Raw genomic sequence first — 19673 nt, forward strand, 5'->3', positions numbered from 1 at the left:
TACAAGAAGAGGGGGGAATGTAGGGGTGCCACTGTGTGTGATTCTATTACAAAAAGGCCCTTATGCAAAGGAAAACCTACACATGATGTGTAAAATCATGTGTGTGTGTGTCCCATTGATTAATTAGGTTAAGATTAAAGTCTCTGGTGATGAATATAAGTCAATGCAAAGTACTTCTAGTTACAAAAACATGTTGTGCGTAATTTTGTGCGTTTGATGGTTCACAGTATATCTGTTTCTGCATATGCACAATGCAAACAATATTATAAAAATCAAGAAATTACCTTTTTATTGAAAAAGTAAATGTAGTGTAATTCAATAGATCATATAGTTCTTTCAAATGTTTTCTGTTAACTCTTTCTCACTATAGAATAAAGGTCTTTTTTACATTTCTATTATTTTGTCACTTTTGTGTCTTCAATGATACAACTTGTAAAAGTGTGGAAAACTTGGGGAAAATGTTTTAATTGTGTCTATTATGACACTACTAATTAAAAAATATGAGAATCTTTTAAAAGCAAATTATAGAAAATATATTGTTGAAGATCATTCTGTTAAACCAATAATTCAATTAAACTAAGGCTATGGTTTCAAAGTTTTTATTCATCAAATTCCAGTTAACTATAGACAGACTGAGAGAAACATCATTGTTATAAACTATACATCCTCTTCATCCTCTTCCGGTGTCTTCACATCCTCTCTTCAATTTCAATCAGACACTTGTCTCTTTTGCCCTCTCTTCCTCTCTCCGGCTCTTCATACTCTTCCTCTCCACAGTCATCTTGTTCACAGCTCCTCAGAGTGGAAAGCTGAAGGCCAGAGGACAAAATGAGGTGCTTATCAATCCAAGTTATTGCTAGAATAAATATAAAGACGAGACAAGCAATAATTTAATTTTTTTTATGCACTGGTCAATTTTGAGAGTTTCGTCTATTTAGCTTTTCCAATTGAACATACCCAAAGGTGCTTATATCATCTCTTTATATCTACTTTTGTATTTCTTAATTGACCAGAAGAAAGCACTCGATAATGCCTCATTTGCATATTTAAATAGAACATTTGAAAAGGCATGTAAACCAAATTTCCTCTGTAAAAACTATTTACTCGAATATGTCAAGTCAATATTTGAACCTGGAATTATCCAATGTTCTAACTCTTGTTGCAGACAATTCCTCATTAGAACAAAAACATAACATGGCATACAACTTGTAATACAAACAAATATTGCTTAAATGTCAGTATACAACTGAGAAAGTTTCAAAGTGATATATTTTGGTTAAAATATTTACCATATTCACTTGTAGTTTCTCTGTTTAAACACGACAAATTCAGTTTATTTTTGATAGTACCTGGCAAGCAGTAAATGCCATATATGCTGCCAGCATAAAAAAAAGTCTGTCTTTCTGCTGTTGTTTTTACCTTGAACCTCTGTAAATGTACTTCTTCTAATATTTCTAAAACACAAACTCTCTGACTTACTACCTACTCAATCTTAATGAGAGCACCCATTAAATGCTGTTGTGAAATAAAAAGCACTTCAGTTCCAGTGAATTAGCAGACATTTTAATGGGCTGTTGGTTCTGTTAATTAAAGAAGGAAGACGAGATACAAGGTTTATTTTCTGCTTAATGTATTTTCCCAATTTAACATGAGGGGCGTCAAATTCATTATAACTCCGTTAGTCAGTGAGTGATGAAGTTCTGCAGCTTCATTATTGCCATTATATAGTGAGTTTGGATTATCTTGATGAGCGTAAACTTTGATTTTCAATGTATTTCCATGCTGATTTATAGTCTTTCTATATAACTAGTTTAAATCATGATTTGGTGCATGTAAATGCCATGTCCTGAATAAGATGTAAGGCAGGATAATCATTTTATTCGCGATATTATTAGACATGAAATGGTAAATTAGCATGAGGCGATTTTCTTACATGTGAGGGTTTCAGTAAGCTGGTGAATACCTTGCTCCTCATCATCAGGGGCTACCAAACTGACTGCAAAATTCCAAATCATCTCCAACCAATCAGAGCTTTCCTGAGCAGTGACATCAGCGAGGACTCCTGCAGGGCTTGATTTGATTGGACGAAAACCACCTAAATAGAACACAGAAACAAACAATAGAATACAATACAACTAAATGCAAAGCAGACTTGTGTGGGATATTACCAACAGATGATATCCAACATATTTTATTGAGTACCAATTAACTGAAGTTAACAGGGGTGGATACAATATTAGGGACACTAACTATGTCTGAAAAACAACTTTACACATCATTCAAATTCAAATGTTAAACTTAACAATTGTATTAATCAGTATGTAAGCATTTTTTGATGTTTTTTCATGTGAATGTGTATTAATATTGTATTTTATTCTAATGTTTAACTACAAATTGTACCCCTGGGGACAAATTAGGCGTTTTGAATTTAAGTTAATTCAAATTGATGCGGTTTCTTTTGTCCAAAAGCAACAGTGAACAAACTGGCTTTTCTATTTTTCTAATCTTTTTACCTATTTTGAATTCTGAAAATGTATGAATGGTTTGTGGTAGTGAGAATCAGGACCATAGTAGGTAAAGCATGGAGAATTTTTGATTCTTAAATTACATCAGAGCAACTTTAAAGTGAGGGTTAAATCTACTTAATGAAGCACTAGGGAGTGAATGTGATAATGGCTTAAGAGTCTCTGCTTGCCTCTGGTCCGTAGAACTCTCTTGCCGATGGCAGAAGGAGGAGGGAGACCTAAGAGGAAAAGACACATAAACACGAGAAACACAACATTAACAGAGACGCCATGATGGGAAGTGGAGAATAGAGTTTCCAGACAATCCATAACAAAAGATAAAGTCACCCAGAAGAACAATGATTTGTGACATTCAATGTACTGCAAGTTTCAATCATTCACAGCCAGATATATAGTTTGATGCAATAATGGCAAACGTGATAAAAAAAGAAAACCAAACCAGCACCACTGCAGCTGTTAGGACTTACTGTATCTCAGATGACTTGAAGGACATGCTGGATGAGAACACAGCAAGAAACCGCAGAAGAAAAAAAAAGCATTTCAACATTACGAACAGTTTCATCTGTATAACCACCGCTGGCATTGTTTGTCCCAATATATCTATAGTATACTACAAAAAAACTGTGTGTAGCAGTATTTCCAATCACTAAATTTTGATTTACACTCCAGTAGTCTGAAATGTGCACCTCAAACAAGTGCCAAAAGGCCACTTCTGTTATGTGTATATAAGTTGTGACTTGTGCCTTTATAATGGTTACTACAATATTTAGTTATGCTTTATAGATCGGTTATAAGGCAATCATTTTAAAGGTCACCTATCATGCTATTTTTAGGCAATAGCATAGGTCTCAGATATATAAAAATATATACAAAACATGTCGATGAAGTGTTTTGCTCAAAATACCAAACAGATCACCCATTCTAGCCATGCCTCATATCCCTCTATTTCAGTTCCTGTTTCAAAAGTGCTGATTTTATGTATAAAGCTTTAAAGAAAAAAGGAGGGGTCTGAGCTCATGCGGGACCTGGCAGCTACTGTCTAAACTAAATACTGCCGTGATGAAACGCCATATCATGGATTATTTCTGAAACAGTATGGAGCTCAAAGGCTTTCTCTCTTGCCGGTTATACCACAAGGTGAGTTCCTTTTTATTTCCTGCTTCTTCACACACATGCTCTCCAGTACAGGTTAGCTCTGAGTGTTAGCGATGCTAATGTAAACACCGACCATATTACGTCCAAAACAGTAGGGCATTGTTTCTGATAGCAACTTTCTGATAGTGCCGTGGGTCCACATTTCCAATATTACGTCATATCGGACGCAAATCTGGATCAGCTCCGTTGTACCCCCGTTTTTAGAGATTTGGGTACGGAGGAAAAGAGAGAGGGTTTTATTTGCTGACGCTGCGTGAGTTCCCTGACACACCGGGGACACATATTTATGTATAAAAGACATAAAAAAGTGTATTTTGCATGATAGGTCCCCTTTGATGGATTTTGTGTTGCCAGATTTTCGCTTAACCTACTGCACTGCAATGGACTTGACCTCTTACCCTCATGGAAATTGCTGCAGAACATCTACAGAAAGATCTATTTATTGACAAAGTATTCAAATTAAAAAATGCACACTTTAAATCATGAATATCTATCAATTCCCTTGTTAGTTTTTAACAGGAAAGCCCTGTTGAAGTTAAGGATCTCTTTTTCAAGAGAGACCAGAGGCCTGTACGACGAAGCTGGATTTTCGCTTAGCGAGCTAACTTCAGGGGAAAATGTGGGTTTCCGGTCCTACGACGCTGGTTCTCTTTTTAGCGGGCTAGATCTCTGTGGTAACTTATGCTGAACGGCTAGCCTGGGGGGTATACTACGAAGCTGGTTCAACCTATCCTGGATATGTTTTGAGTTATCCGGTTGACTTAATCCAAAACGAAGCCGCTCTCGCTAAACTGTCCTACAACGCTGGCTATCAACTCATTCGCTCAAGCCAGCCGTGTCCTATCTAGTTAGGTGCGCGTTCACATGAAAGGGGTGGTATCTGGAGCATTCGACCAATCACAAACATGGAGAAGCGCACTGACAGGGCAGCGTCATACTTCCTGAATGAAAAGTCAACTATAATAGACAAATATGAAGAAGTTAAACTTTAAACATCCATGACTTAAACACTTTATCCAGGATAAAAACCTCATAGCTGCACCTGCAAGGTGAATACAGCTGGTAAAAGAAAAAGTGTTTGAATGCGTACATTAACAGGTTTATGATATCACTGCCCCGTCCAAGACACGAGTGGATCTGACTTTAATTACATTTGACTCGAGTGTTTCGTCAACTTAATGTGTTGCTTAAAATAATAATAATAATTCCTTATATTTATAATAGCGCTTTTCCAGATGCTCAAAGCGCTTCACAAATACACATTACACATACATGCAATGGTCATGTACTGTGGACAATACCCACAGGAGCAAGTTCAGGTGAAGTGTCTTGCCCAAGGACACAATACTTATGCATACAGTAGCCATATGACACTGTGAGTGTTGCACAGCCAGATACGGCTCAGCTGACTCAGATAATGAAATAATATGATACATTATGATGTGATATGAATGATAATGGGACATATCGACTCACAGTGCCGCGGACTGTAGGCAACGTAATGTTACTTTGATCCGGTTACTTATGTTGTGGCAGATATTTAATTAAGCTTTCTTAACATACTAGTATAATAGTTATAATAGTCAGACTGCTCTGAACATGGGAGGTGATGTTCTATTCATTTTCACGTTCACACAGTCGGTGATTTTGGCCGGCCGTCTTTCCTGCAACGGCAGTTTAAACTGTATTTCCTCCGCACACTGAGCTCTGATTGGTCAGCAGGCGTGGTGCTTTCGCTGAGTTGATCTCTTATCCTGGAACCTATCCGGCTTCGGAGCACATGCTAGGTTCCAGGATAAGTCACCATGGAGATCTAGCCCGCTAAAAAGTGAACCAGCTTCGTAGTACCGGAAATCCCAGAAGTTATCTCGCTAAATGAAAATCCTGCTTTGTAGTATACCCCCCAGGTTAGCCGCTCAGCTTAAGTTACCATGGAGATCTAGCCCGCTAAAAAGAGAACCAGCTTCGTAGGACCGGAAACCCCGAGTTTTCCCTGAAGTTAGCCGGCTAAGCGAAAATCCTGTTTCGTAGTATACCCCCCAGGTATTCCAAAAGTATGCTAATTATTATTATTATTTTATGTATGGATCTTTAACATTGACCCTTCTTTGCTATTCACAAAGGCTTTGTCCCAGCAGCTTTAATGATTAATGATCTTTTTAATATTCCCTCTCAGGTGGAGGAAGCTTTGTGTCTCTTTGTTGCCCAGAGTGGATAAAGGATACTCATAAACAGCTGATTAATGCACTGACATTTCTTTGATTGGCACTCCAGACAGAGACCCCCCCCTGCTAACTCTCTGTTGTCCTTTTTATTTCTGTTACTTATGCATTCAGTCTCTCTTCTTTACCTTTCTTCTCACTGTCTATTATTGTTTCCCTCTCTCATTCATCCCATATTTATTTTTCTTCTATTTCCTTCTTGAAATCTATTTTCTGTCTCCGTCTTACTTTCCGGTTTTACTGTGTCTCTCTCTTCTGGCTCTTTACATTTTGTTTGGTTCGGTTTACCAGCCACACAACAAGAAAACAAACAAAGAAACCCCAGGGGGCTGTGAAAAACCTAGCTAGAAGAGACACACCTGGAATGGATAAGAAGGGATAATTGATGCAGAGCTTTGTTTTTTTAACTTTATTCTTTATTTTCTTACTTCCTTCCCTTAATCCCACCTTTGTATACACTTTTTTTCCTATTTCCTTACTCCTTGAGGATTTTCCTTGAAGTCAAAAGTATCTATTTACTCCACTACAATTTATAGGCAACTTTTTTGCTTTATACTATTTGTATCCGACAACCTTAAATACTATGAAAATTCAGATTCAGCAAGTGTGTTTCTCTCCATATCTCTCCCCACAAACAAACACAGAACTCTGTCTCTTTCACAACGGAGATAATTTAATTTCTTCTTTATTTTCAGACAATTTCTCCTCGCTGCTTCATTTACACACACTGGCATTTATTGAAATGTCATCGTGGAAGAGAAGTCTTGTGATTAAAAATGCAGCCCGGCATTTTTCATTGTCAAGAAATATTTGCTTAAGAAAACAGACACTTTTCTGTTCATAGACATTTTCTCACAATATCCTTAGCTCTGGGAGAAGTATTTCCTCGTCTTAGACTTAGAGACTACATTTTCTGGTAGTGAAACGGAAACCTGTTTAAGCTTTTGTATTAGACACATAAGCTTGAACATCATTTTCAATATCGACTGTCAATTGCCAAAACAGTCATTTTATTTTAAGCTTGTGTGTCACAGTTTCTTAGTCATTGAGTACTGTTAGCAGGTACAGATGAAACACAGATGTAAGTGCAATTTCAGACTTGTAATGCAGGCACACATTTTAAGATGTCATGCACCTAAAGACAAGGACTGAGAAGACACAGGCTGGTGCCAAATACAAAAATAAATGAGCAAAATTTAACAAAAACAGATGCTACTGTATATCTAAATGTATGCACATACATTTTCGAGGAATATATGATAAGGCATTCTCCTCCTTTATCATTAAAACACTTAATGAGGGTGTCTGAACACCTTTTCTAGACTTGATGTTACGGTTTTTTCTTTAATTTGGCATCCATCCAACCCAGTCTCACGGCATTTCGTGTTCACCAACACGTATTTTAATCTATTGATTCGTGTTCACCATCACGATTTGCCCCTTTTATTCGTGTTGCACAGCACGATTTTAAAAGCAATGTATTTCTACTGGTAACGTGTTTCGTGCCTGCAGGCTGCAGCACGTCTTTTTCTCCGGTCGGGTCGTGGAAGACCGGAAGCTGTGTGGTTCATAAAAACATGTTCTTACTCAATATCAAGCCACAGTTATTGCTTTTATTTTAAATCGTATAATTTCGGACTTTTGTTGTCGTCTGTGAGGAAAATAAATGGGGCTCAGAGCCTCAGGATACTGAAATCTGTATTTTTAAATATTTTTTTCCTTCTAATTTGTTATTCTTTTCAAAATAACACACTGTTATTTACTCACCAATAACACACATTATCCTTGCTTTTATTTATTGGTTTAATTCCATAATCTCTGGCTTTTTCTGCGTCCGTCAGGAACTGAATTTCAAAATAAATATAACCGGAAACAGACGTAGGCATTTCGAGCGATTACCCAAGATCCTCAGCTATGGTTTTAAGCTCGCTGATTGGATGTGTTAGCCGCAATGCATGCTGGGATTTGGTGTTTATATTATATGAAATCCGGAAAACATTTAAAAAGTATAAAATAATACTTAATTCCGAGTGCTCTTGCTTTTCTCTTTGAAAGTCATCACATAACGGCATTGTAATACACGGTTCGGCTGCATTACATATTACATATCTGCCGTAGATCTTTATTTAGAGAGCCCTGATGAGAAGACCTTTGGAAAAACTGGAAGAAATGGCGCCGAAACTGAATACTTGACGTGGATCATAAATATATCAACAATTAAACAACATCTTCAATTTCTCTTCACACAATACGTCTCCTTGCAGTATCAACACTAATTCGGCTGACTTTTACATTTGATCTAATTCATAGATAGGTTATATTTACACCATAACGGTGCACAGCTGATATAAAAGGACTGTAGTTTTTAAAGATATTACTGATTTTCTTTGAATGTAAGAATGTAAATACTGAGTCTGAAATAGTATAGCAATATGCTGTAAAATGATGTGAAAGCATGCATAAAACTATACATCTTCAGATGTTGTACATACACACATAATACAAAGTTATTATGGCTGTGTGCACCTTGTGTGCACCTCCTAGTGGTTAAAGCACGTTATTGAATTATTGTACAGAGTACATACTTTCATAGGGGGAGAGTATAAATATAGAAATATAGAATATAAAAAATCAAGAAGATACTATAAGTGATCTCTACAATAAAACAGTTTAGTGCAGGATGCACAGATATTAATAGGAGGAGGTGCAAAACAGAAAAACGGATTAACCTTTTTTTAAACATTAAATATTAAATATTAAGCCTGACAAAGTAATTAACGTCTAATATATTGCTTTCCTGCAATGTTAACTATGTTGAAGCACTTATTTTAACTGATATTATACACATTAATTATACTCTTATGTATGTAGATAGAATAAGAAATGTGCAGAATATGACAGTTTAACGGTGGAGGTACACACATATTGATAGATGTTTGTAATGCACTGTTGAGGAACCTGTGACCCAAGTTTTTCATTCATTGCATAACTACACCGTAGTTGTGTATGATATGTCAATAAACCTTTGAAACTCTTGAAAGGGATGTGCAAAATAGCCATAATATACAGTCTTTAATGAACTATTAGTAGAGAATAACGAGTAATGAATATACTTTATTACTTGTTTCCATTCATGTCAATTGCAGATACATGTTTAGTCTTCTCAAGCACCAACTATGAAATATCTCACCTGATTGTTGGCACTTGACAATCACCTTCCCTGAATTTTACTCAGGTGTAACTAAAGTCTGATTTAAGGGTTGTTTATATTTCACATAATTAATCAGAATCTGCAAAGTAACTCAAATAAATGCAGTGGAGTAAAAATACCAGCTTAACCTCTGAATTGTAGTGGAGTAGAATTACAAAGTAGCAATGAGCTGTCATGTGGGTATATATTAATGCTATATATTAATGCTGCGCATTATGGACAGCGATTTTCACCCATTTATTAATTATATGTTTTACATTTGATAACACCAATGTGTTTACTAATGGCAACTTCTAATTGTGGGAAAAACGAAAACGTTCAGTAGAGACGTGACGTCCCATAGAACATTTTGCGAAACACAATAGCCAGCATGTGTAGTTCTGGGGGGGTGTTCGATTCCAGTTTTGGATAATCTGGCGTGGTTTCGTTCCATTTCACACAGCTGTTTGACGCTCTGCGTAACCTTACGGGAACTGTAGTCCTAAACGATAGCTGGGGATTATGGGTAGTGTAGTGTCTTCGGCCATCCTAAACTCAGAAATGTTGACAATCGCAATGATGCTCGAAATGTCCCTTACAGCCTACGTCTGTTTCCGGTTATTTTTATTTTGAAATTCAGTTCCTGACGGACACCAAAAAAGCCCGAGATTATGGAATTAAACCAATAAATAAAAGCAAGGATAATTGTGTGTTATTGGTGAGTAAATAACAGTGTGTTATTTTGAAAAGAATAACAAATTAGAAGGAAAAAATATTTAAAAATACAGATTTCAGTATCCTGAGGCTCTGAGCCCCATTTATTTTCCTCACAGACGGCAACAAAAGTCCGAAATTATACGATTTAAAATAAAAGCAATAATTGTGGCTTGATATTGAGTAAGAACACGTTTTTATGAACCACACAGCTTCCGGTCTTCCACGACCCGACCGGAGAAAAAGACGTGCTGCAGCCTGCAGGCACGAAACACGTTACCAGTAGAAATACATTGCTTTTAAAATCGTGCTGTGCAACACGAAAAAAATGGGCAAATCGTGATGGTGAACACGAATCAATAGATTAAAAATCGTGTTGGTGAACACGAAATGCCGTGAGACTGGGTTGATCCATCTGTAGGATAAGATGCTTGAAAAACAGCTTGTATTTTGATAGCCGACCAGAATGTGAATGTATGTAAATAAGTAAACAAATGTTCAAGGTCAAAGTAAGGGTTCCTGGGGAAGTAGGTTTTATCACAACTAAGAAAGCTCCCATATATTTATATGGCTTAGCTGATTCACGCATTTAGGTGTCAAGATTTCTTAATGTCCCGTTAGCTACTGACCTTACGAGGTTGCTTACAGACTCAAGTTTACTGTCATTTAGCATTTTGGTATTTAGACTTATTGTCTCAATAGCAACTGAGCTAACACGCTTGCTAACTGACTCACTAACTGACATTTAGTTTAAAGGTAAAAAGTCTTATTGTTTCATTAGCGACTGAGCTAACACGCTTGCTAACTGACTCACTAACTGACTCACTAACTGACATTTAGTTTAAAGGTAAAAAGTCTTATTGTCTCACTGAGCTAACACACTTGCTAACTGTCTCACTAACTGACTCACTGACTCACTAACTGACATTTAGTTTAAAGGTAAAAAGTCTTATTGTCTCAATAGCGACTGAGCTAACGTGCTTGCTAACTGACTCACTAACTGACATTTAGTTTAAAGGTAAAACGTGTTGTTGTCTCAATAGCGACTGAGCTAACAAGCTTGCTAACTGACTCGCTGACTGACATTTAGCATTTTGGTATTTACACTTATTGCCTCATTAGTGACTGAGCTAGCAAGCTTGCTAACTGACTCAATTAGCCTACTGACATTTAGCATTTTGGTATTTAGACTTATCCCATTATGCAGAAAACTGGTTTTACTGGTGTCTTAGTGCTGATTTACCCCTTATAATGTAGCACGCAGAGTCTCACAGTGGAAATACTTGACACATTCACATATATCTTGCTTAGCTCTTGTCTGCCACAGGCAACACTCTAGTTCAAGCAAGCCATGCAGTCAAACTGTTAGTGGTTTTGCTGTTTTGGGATTTTACCATTGGAAAAACACACGGGGTCGTCACAGTGTGAAGTGTACTCTTTGGATGGGATGGCAGGTGATTGACAGCATGGAGATGGAGAAGAGGTGAAGGGGTGAGGGAAGAAGGAGAGCGGGGAGAGGAGTTACAGATGAGTGTATTTGATGTGTGAGGCAGGACTATCCCTTACATTGTAGGATAGTCCAAATACATGGTGATGTGTGGTAGTGGTGGAGTGATAAGGAGCTGATATGAGTAGAATTGATTGAAAGGTCATTATCACAGTAAATTAACTTCAGTCCAGAATTCACCTGTGACAAAATCAAAGGGATTGATTTCCTGTTGTTTGGTTGGGAGATCGTAGGCAGTTTGACCTTTGTGTCAGCTCTGTTTAGATCACTACAGTGCATGCTAATGCTTTACCTTTATGCTTATTCGACATTTTATTTTTCACCTGATATGAACTGCACCAGTTAACATTTACATTGTGTTTTCCTTGTATCGTTTGCCTATACTTTTGTACTTTTCAAATTGTAATTTTGTTTCACCTTTGCTGTCATTTTATAACCCTTCGAAGACTTATTACGTATTTGAAATTCTGACACCAAGGGTTCATTTTACTGTACGTTTACAAGCCTGAATATTTTTTGTCTGAAACCAAGGAAGCAAAACAGCAGGGATCCAAGGTAGTTACTGCATATTGAAGTTTTAACAGTTTGTTCTTCTACGATTTGAACAATCAAATGTCAATAAGAGCACATTGGTGCATATTTCTATTTTTGGACAGAGGCAGGCTAGCTGTTTCAAGTCTTCATGCTAAACTGAGCTAACCGACTGTATAGTAATATTATGTTTAACTTACTGAAAAGAGAGTGAAAAGATTGTAGCATTTCCCACAACCTCAAACTTTTGCTTTTTGTGTCAACCTTTTTAGTTCAGTGTTTTGATGGAGTAATTAACATCCTGGATTCAGTGGTAACCAAAACAAGAGAAGAGCCCAGCACAGTTCACTCTTGCTTTCTGCTGTTATGCTGCAATCAGACATTTCTCATTATCTCAAGATATTAATTATTGGCTGTGCACTGCATAGCCTGATCACGGTGCCGGTGAATAGGCAGTCTTACAAAGGACTGAAAACGTTTGAAGGATATCTTGACTGCTGCATTCACTTTCATCAATCAATAACATAGTTGCGTTCACAGGGAAATGTATTTCATGTGATCTCACGACAATTAAGTGATTAAACTGGGATCAGAGAAAATGAAATTTGATCACTCAAGACAATTAAGAGCTGCTGCAGATTAAAGGATTAGAAATATATGAGGAAACTAAGCTGCTTTCAGTTTCTGGCAGGCAATGTATAGAACTTTAAAGTGAACCGGAGAAATGGTCATTTTAAATGAATAACTACATGTTACAGGAAGTGCGATTTCAATCCATTCTACCAGTGTATGACATTTAAGTGAAAATGAGAAGGAGTGGATTAACCATGTACACAGCTGTATTTCTACACTGGTACATCAAATGTTAACTGGTAGACTAAGTGATGTTAAAATCAAGGTGACAATGTGGGTGTGAGAACATTTCACTCCAGTATGTCATTTTCAATATATCCGTCTGTCCAACGAAGGGGAAGCACACAACACACCGCGTTAACACAACCAGAATCAACCCTTGTGCCTCACATACAAAAATTGCTCTATTGACTCTGTAAATGTAATACAATGTCTATATAGAAGCTAAGGGTGGGGGGTGTTTACAGTCTGTGATATTATAATAGTAAGCATCCATTTAAAAAAAAAATGCATTTTCATCATTAGTTCCACTGGGAAAATAACATGTGTTTGCTTTTAAGGGCAATTATGTGAAATTGGCTCAATCAGGTCGAAAACAGTAAAAACTAGACTGTATATTAAAGGCTTAGAACAATAAAATACATGATTTTATATTGTAATGGTTGTGGGGTCAGGGGACATTTTGTTTTTGAAGGGGGTCTGTATTTTAGCTAGATTTATAGGAGCTGAGATGGACTAAAACCTCACATCTGTGCCAACATGTATGCCAGAAAGGCTACTCCTTAAAACAACCATATTTATCTTAAAAGTAAAAAGATAAAAATGTATCTAGTGAGACACAAGGGTTAAAGCACACACATGTGGAGACATTAACATTAACGTGTATTGAATAGATTAACGAGATGGTGTGTGTCCCCTAACAAGACACATGGACATTGATGACCTTCATGAAAGCACGTCCACTTTTGAAGTCTGCTTCAAAAATGCTTGAAAGGTTGTTGAAAGGTGCTCAAATGAAATATGCATGTCTAAATTACGTGTGAAAAATGGGTATAAGTGAGTGGAAGAAAAGTGACAAAATTAAACATCACAAGCATATTATAATCATGGAATTGTTGAATGGTAAAGCTATACTTTAAATACAAAGTAAATATAAAAATATAATAAAAACAAATAATCAACTATTTCTCGTTACCTGACAGAGTTTTGTAGTCGAGCAGATCAAAGAGAACGATGGCGACGCCCGACCATGTGAGGATCAGAGCCACAACCAGCAACCAGGCCATCGGTGAAGTAAAAGTCAAAATGACATCATCTAAAAATGTCCTCTGATTGGTCCGGGGAGGAGGGACCGCCTCCTCGCCGCTGGTTTCACTGCTCATTGTTGAAAAGATCTGAGGACAGGAAGAGGGGTCAGTGGAACATAAAAAAGGAGAAAAAAGGAAAGTAAGAAAGAGAGAAGTGTGAAAGTGAAATGGATTTCTGAGGAAAATTGTATAAATTGAGTGAAGGTAGATTTTTGTTTCACTTATAGAAACGCTGTGGCAGAGGCCTGTCGTCTCCTAGTTTTCTTGGGGTTCATTGTTTTGCAAAACACATCTACCCAAGTTGGTTTGTATCTATTGTAAATGATATAATATGGGTTTTAGCTACTTTAAATATGGGAAGTGTACGTGAGAGTGGGTACTCGTACAATCAGCTTTTCACAATATGCCCTGTTAACTTGAATGATCTTCGTCTACCTGTTGTCCAATAAACAATGAAAATCCCACAATTGGGCTGAGACTGTTATTTAAGCTTATAAAAACTGCTGAACTTACCATTACATTGGTCATTATCTATGATCAAAACTATGGGAATCAGAAGCCAGTGCAAATAGCATCTGATCCAGAAGATTTTAATAAAAAATTACGCTTTTGCGTTAGACTTCTGTTCCATGAGGAATCCTTGGGAGTGTTGTGGGGGTGGTAGGCCTTTGGTTTCAACAGGGTTACGGTCTGATGTTGTTGATGATTTTGGCATTTCACCACCATTCACCAATTTATATAACTTCATTCTGTTTTGGATATGAGTAATCCACAACAGGCATTCTGCTGGAGTCGTGTTATCATTTATTTTGATCAATGACCACAACAGCTGTTTATTCACATGGTGAATCATTAAAGTATGTTTTTGTTTGTGAGAGTGAGAGACAGACAGCGATTACCCGAGGTGATGAGGAGATTAAATTCCGTCTCACTTTGAAAAATCTGCTCTACAAGACAAATTACTTCTGTAAAGAAAGTTTTCATCATTGTATGACAGTGTGGCCGTGTGCCATAACATGATTATGTGCCTGCGTTAGGTTGTTTGTGTTCATTATGCGCTGCGATGAACGTCTGAAATGATTTATTTTTCCATCTGTGTCTCTGCCTGCCTCCTACAAAGCTTATCTGCAAATATAAAATGATAGATATGTACTGTTCTCGAGATTTGAATTAAAATCGCGAATGACTCAATTGAGAGAAATAAGCCCTTTTTAAGGTTGTAAATGACCCCCTAAGGTTGCACCTCCCTAGATTCCTGTATGCCTTGCTGGCTAACATTTAACATGATTCATTATGACAGTCATTGAAAGAAAGGGTTTAAGTTTGGACTCTTGTGGCACTCATTCTCAATGTGGATTAATAGAAGAGTATAGATTGGTGACAATGGAACAATAACGTTGGTGACATGTATGCTTACACTTGAGAAATGTGTCCATATCATAGCCTTTATGTAGCCTGTGCACTCAATCCCAGACGTGAACTGGACAACACAACACCATTTAACAGTAAATACAGCAACAGGTATTAGAACCTGTTGCAAATCAAAAATGAGTTTGGTGTGGCCAGATTAGCATGGTAATTTGGCCCCTATTAAAGAACATCTTCCTTCTATCCACGACCCGTCCTTTGTGCATGTATACTGCTCAATTCCCCTTAATGCCAATGCACGCATCTTGCATTTCCTGTCAGTGAGATAAGGCCCCCCAAGAGAGGCTACAAGATAACGGTATACAGATTATTACATAGAGTTGAAAGCTGATATCGATATTGTTGATCACTTTGCCTTAATCAATGCCAATGATAATGATATAGCTTATTTTTAGAAATGAGTGAGTCATCTAATAATCAGAATCAGAATACCTTTATTCGTCCCACAGAAGGGACATTTAAATTTGTTACAGCAGAAAAGAGCCAAAGACAGCTTAATGTCTGTCAATCCGTCAACAGGTAACATTCATTCGAAACTTTAAAGGGTTATTCCAGCACTTTGGAGTAAGGTTGAGAACGTTGTGATGAAGAGAGGATGGTGGAAGTGTTGATAAATGTTTGATATTTGAGTGTGCTTGAATGTATCGTCTATGATTTTACGATACGATATTACTTTATTTGTCAGATCAAGTCTGAAATGTGACTTGCGTCACAGCAGCTCCATGTCCAACATCAACAGACACAACCCAAACTGACAGAAGCAAAACACTCTAAAGACTGCAAATAACAGAAGTTCTTTGTAAAGTTTGATTGGCAGGAGCTCTCCGAAGTCACAGTTTGATTGACGTCAGACGGCACATGTATCATCTTCTATTAGAAATATCCAGTAAACAATGTTGATTTCTTGTATACTAACTGCAACAACAAAAAAATCTATGTATCTGCTGCACAATGTACTGTATGTGATCCAGGACGGTTGTATAATGTGACCAATTGATGTGTTTGGATTCAGTAGCAGGTCTCAGGCTGACCTTTCTGTTTCTGCAATCAGATAGCAAACTACAAAATCAATTTAACATAATTCTGCCCACGCACGCACGCTCGAATGTGATTCAAGAAACCATTGATCTGGTGAACAACAGCCAGTGTGGGCAAAGGTATCAGTGTGTGTGTGATATAAAAGCTGGCCATTGATTTCTTTAGCGGCTAGTCAGGCTAAGGCATTGATCGACAGCAGGTAAAACAGTCACAGTGTTATAATGACAGAAGGTAGGAGCACAGTCTGATTGACCTAGAGCAGAGAGAAGAGAAAAGGCTGCACTATGCGATCATCCACTCCACCGCTCTTCACCAGATCTATGTAAGAGAACCAGCATGAGCCGTGTTTTATGTCAAAGTAAGTCACAGTCTGCCAACATGTTTTTCCTCGCAGTCGTATGTGTCTGTCCTGATGACCCAGCCCACCTGTTGTTACCACCAAGCGGAGCTGATCCACACACACGAACACACACACACAAACTCAAGGACACCAACTGCTGCTGAGTCCTCCTCCACACCAAAGGAATGGACAGAATTAGAACGATGTGGGTGCAGATACTGACTGGTGTTTGAGGGCGAATGAAAGACGACAGAGGCACTGTGGATAGTGTGAGTCATGAAATAAAGAACACAAACATAATAACGAATAGGTTGCTTATAAAGTCAGCTGGTTTGGTACCATTGGTAGGAAGTTCCTTAGTAACACTAAACTACTGTACTTTTAAACAGTAGCTACTTTACACCTACAGCACTTCATCTCAGAGGTCAATAGTGCACTTTTTATCAAGTTAACTTTTCCTATTAGGATGAAACATCATGATAAGCTTTTAGAGTATGTGTCATGCTTCAGATTTCTATACATTGTAGATTTCTGTTTTTATATATTTTATGTCTAAACTCTTCAGATGGTTTCATACAAATAAAGGTTGAAGGCCCAAAGAGGTAGATGATCTAATATTTCACAAACATATAAATGATTACAGAAAGCTCCAAATACGTGTAAAATGGTGTTGTCATGTCATAACCACCAGACTGCACATTTTAGGCCTTTATAAAATAGTCAAAGTAGCTCTTTGGTTTGTGTGGCAACCAAACCTCAGTCATATGTTTGTGATATTACTTTATCTTACTGTTTGAACATGCAAAAAGGATAACATTTTATTACATGTACAGCACTTTGGCTCGACCAAAAATCGCTTTTAAATGTGCTATATAAAGATAACTTGATTTGATTTGATAAATCCCTCACATGACACAATTATTCTTTGATCATTTTTCTCTTAGTTTACTTCAACACATTTGTCAAGGAGGTCTGATAAACCAAAACAGATTTGTGTGTGGAAGTGGCTAAAGCGGAGCGCAGTATTTGAATACAAATTGGGATTTCAAAGTTGATTTCTACTGAAGAGGATTACAGCCACATATGATTTTTTTTTTTAGATCTGACCAAAAGGAAAAAAAATTGTTCTCAGATGCAGCAATAATTATTTTCTTTTTTTCAGACTGAAAACATAACATTCAAAATGTTCACCTCGGCCCTAGTCCTCTTTCTTCTCTACAGAGTAAAATAACAATGACAATGTGCAGATAAACAACTGTACCATAGATTATAACACAAATGTTCATCACTTTTGGTGTTCTCGACCATAACATTAATATTCTTCAAACAAATTACATTTGCAGTTCTCTAAGGTATAAAGTTTGGGAGTATGCCCTGAGCAGCTGCTAACCTTTAGTAGATATTAAAATTCGCAATAAGAAAAAACAACCAGTTAGACCTCCAGCCTTCAGTGGTGTCAGATCAGATCATTATTATAAAGTTCAGCCACAGTGACATGGATTTCCACATTACCTTGGGAGTTTGCCGGATGTTCAGTGATAACCTTCAGTCCTTCAAAGGCTCTGGAAATGCACCGTTACCATGGAAACGTGCATGTAACTCCTTCGTTAAATCCTCTTTGGCTCCCGTTGATTGTGAGAAAAAGACGATGGAGGCAACGCTCAAATCCAGGCAGCAAAAAGCGCACAGCAATTGTAGTTAAGCTGGATCACAGCAGGTCTAAAAATACACTCAAACCTACCCTACAGGGGAGAATGGAAAGAAATCCAGTAAACAGGTCGTTTGAATTTTTGAGTTTGTGTTTAATTCAACGTTCTTCTTGAAGGATTTAGTTTGTGTCCAAGAGTCAAAGTTTTTGGAGATTCAGTTTTAACTGCTGGGGAGATTGAGACAGAAAGACAGGAGCAGGGAGGAGGAGGAGGTGGCCGACTGTGAGTCACCCTGCCCCCTCTGAGGGTCCAAAATAGAGAGATAGTGGAAGAGAAAGGGGGGAGGAAGAGAAGGGAGGGACAGTGCTTGAAGAAAAAGAGTGAAGAGGAGCAAAAGATCAAAGGATGGAGAGGAGAAAACGATAAAGCGAAAAGATAAAGGTGTAAAAGTCTCCTGTGCTTTGTGTCTTGGAAACACAGAGCTTATTAATCATGTTAGAAAGATTGAAGGCATGCCAGAGGCAGCTAACATCAGCTATTCTGCTTTGAGGGGCACATGACCTGACTTACTGTATACCGACCTGTTCACTGAAAATACCCCCTGTCATTTGCTAAATGTTTTAGTTCCATTTTCTGAATAATAAACCCTTGGTTGGTCCCCCAATAACAACATCCCCAGTTGTTGTAACACAACAGGAGAGCAGGCAATTTCATTTTGTGCCCTCAACAAAAAAAACATACCCAGAACTTTAAAATTCGTAATCTCGCAACCATTCGTGCACTTCCTCCAAGGGATATGTCCTCCTAAGTGCCCCGTCTTGTCAAACAGGGGCCAAAATAAAGAGTAAATAAGTGAATAAATATCTAGGAGAGCCCAATGCGAGTTTTAAGGTCCTGTCAGAAGCTTTTTTTAAGACCCGGTTTGAATGAGGGTGTGTGTGCATTGGGAATAAGTAACCTGACCCCCAGTCTTGCCCTGGGAGCCTGCTCTGCAGAGGCTATAATTAGAGGTACAGACAGCAGCTGGTGTTAACATTGGACTGGACTGCTTTATATTTAGGGCGCAGAGAGGGGGCTGTGGGCTGGAGAACGCTACACACACATAACATTTGAAAAGAAAACAACAGGCATTACTTGTTATTGCGCCATTCCTTGGAATGTTGTTAAAACAAATGTGTTGATACGTCTTAAAATTATAAAATGATCATGAATGATTTGACACGCGTAATGTACGTCCCACATTAGACTTACATTCCACTGTAGTCCAAAATACAATGAATGTGGGGAAATTAAAAACATATCTCGAGCCATTATCCTTTCCTGTGTTGTTCTCTTGGCACGTGCTAAAAATATGTATTTTTCTTGATTTTCGATTCATTCTATTCCTTCATCTTGTTTTCATCTCTTCAAGCAGGGACATTTAAACTAAAGATG

General features: G+C 37.6%; 1 protein-coding gene across 5 annotated transcripts; it reads right to left on the minus strand.

The window, feature by feature from the left end:
- Window positions 1–583: 583 nt before the first annotated feature.
- Window positions 584–18561, minus strand: LOC117439528 (triadin-like). 5 transcript variants are annotated; one of them, XM_034075446.1, is made up of 7 exons: window positions 18103–18561; window positions 13673–13871; window positions 11201–11242; window positions 2993–3019; window positions 2696–2743; window positions 1964–2095; window positions 584–809 (listed from the first exon to the last, which is right to left on the minus strand). In XM_034075446.1, exons 2-7 carry the CDS (start codon window positions 13857–13859, stop codon window positions 787–789), a joined length of 459 nt encoding a protein of 152 aa, XP_033931337.1. In that variant the 5' UTR covers window positions 13860–13871; window positions 18103–18561; the 3' UTR covers window positions 584–786. The 5 variants fall into 5 exon arrangements, with proteins under 5 accessions (XP_033931337.1, XP_033931335.1, XP_033931338.1 ...); XM_034075444.2 differs by having other exon boundaries at window positions 1934–2095; window positions 18103–18560; XM_034075447.2 differs by lacking the exon at window positions 11201–11242 and having other exon boundaries at window positions 1934–2095; window positions 18103–18560.
- Window positions 18562–19673: the final 1112 nt, after the last annotated feature.

The sequence above is a fragment of the Pseudochaenichthys georgianus genome, chromosome 24 (assembly GCF_902827115.2).
Source record: "Pseudochaenichthys georgianus chromosome 24, fPseGeo1.2, whole genome shotgun sequence".
In the NCBI taxonomy this organism is placed as follows: domain Eukaryota; kingdom Metazoa; phylum Chordata; class Actinopteri; order Perciformes; family Channichthyidae; genus Pseudochaenichthys; species Pseudochaenichthys georgianus.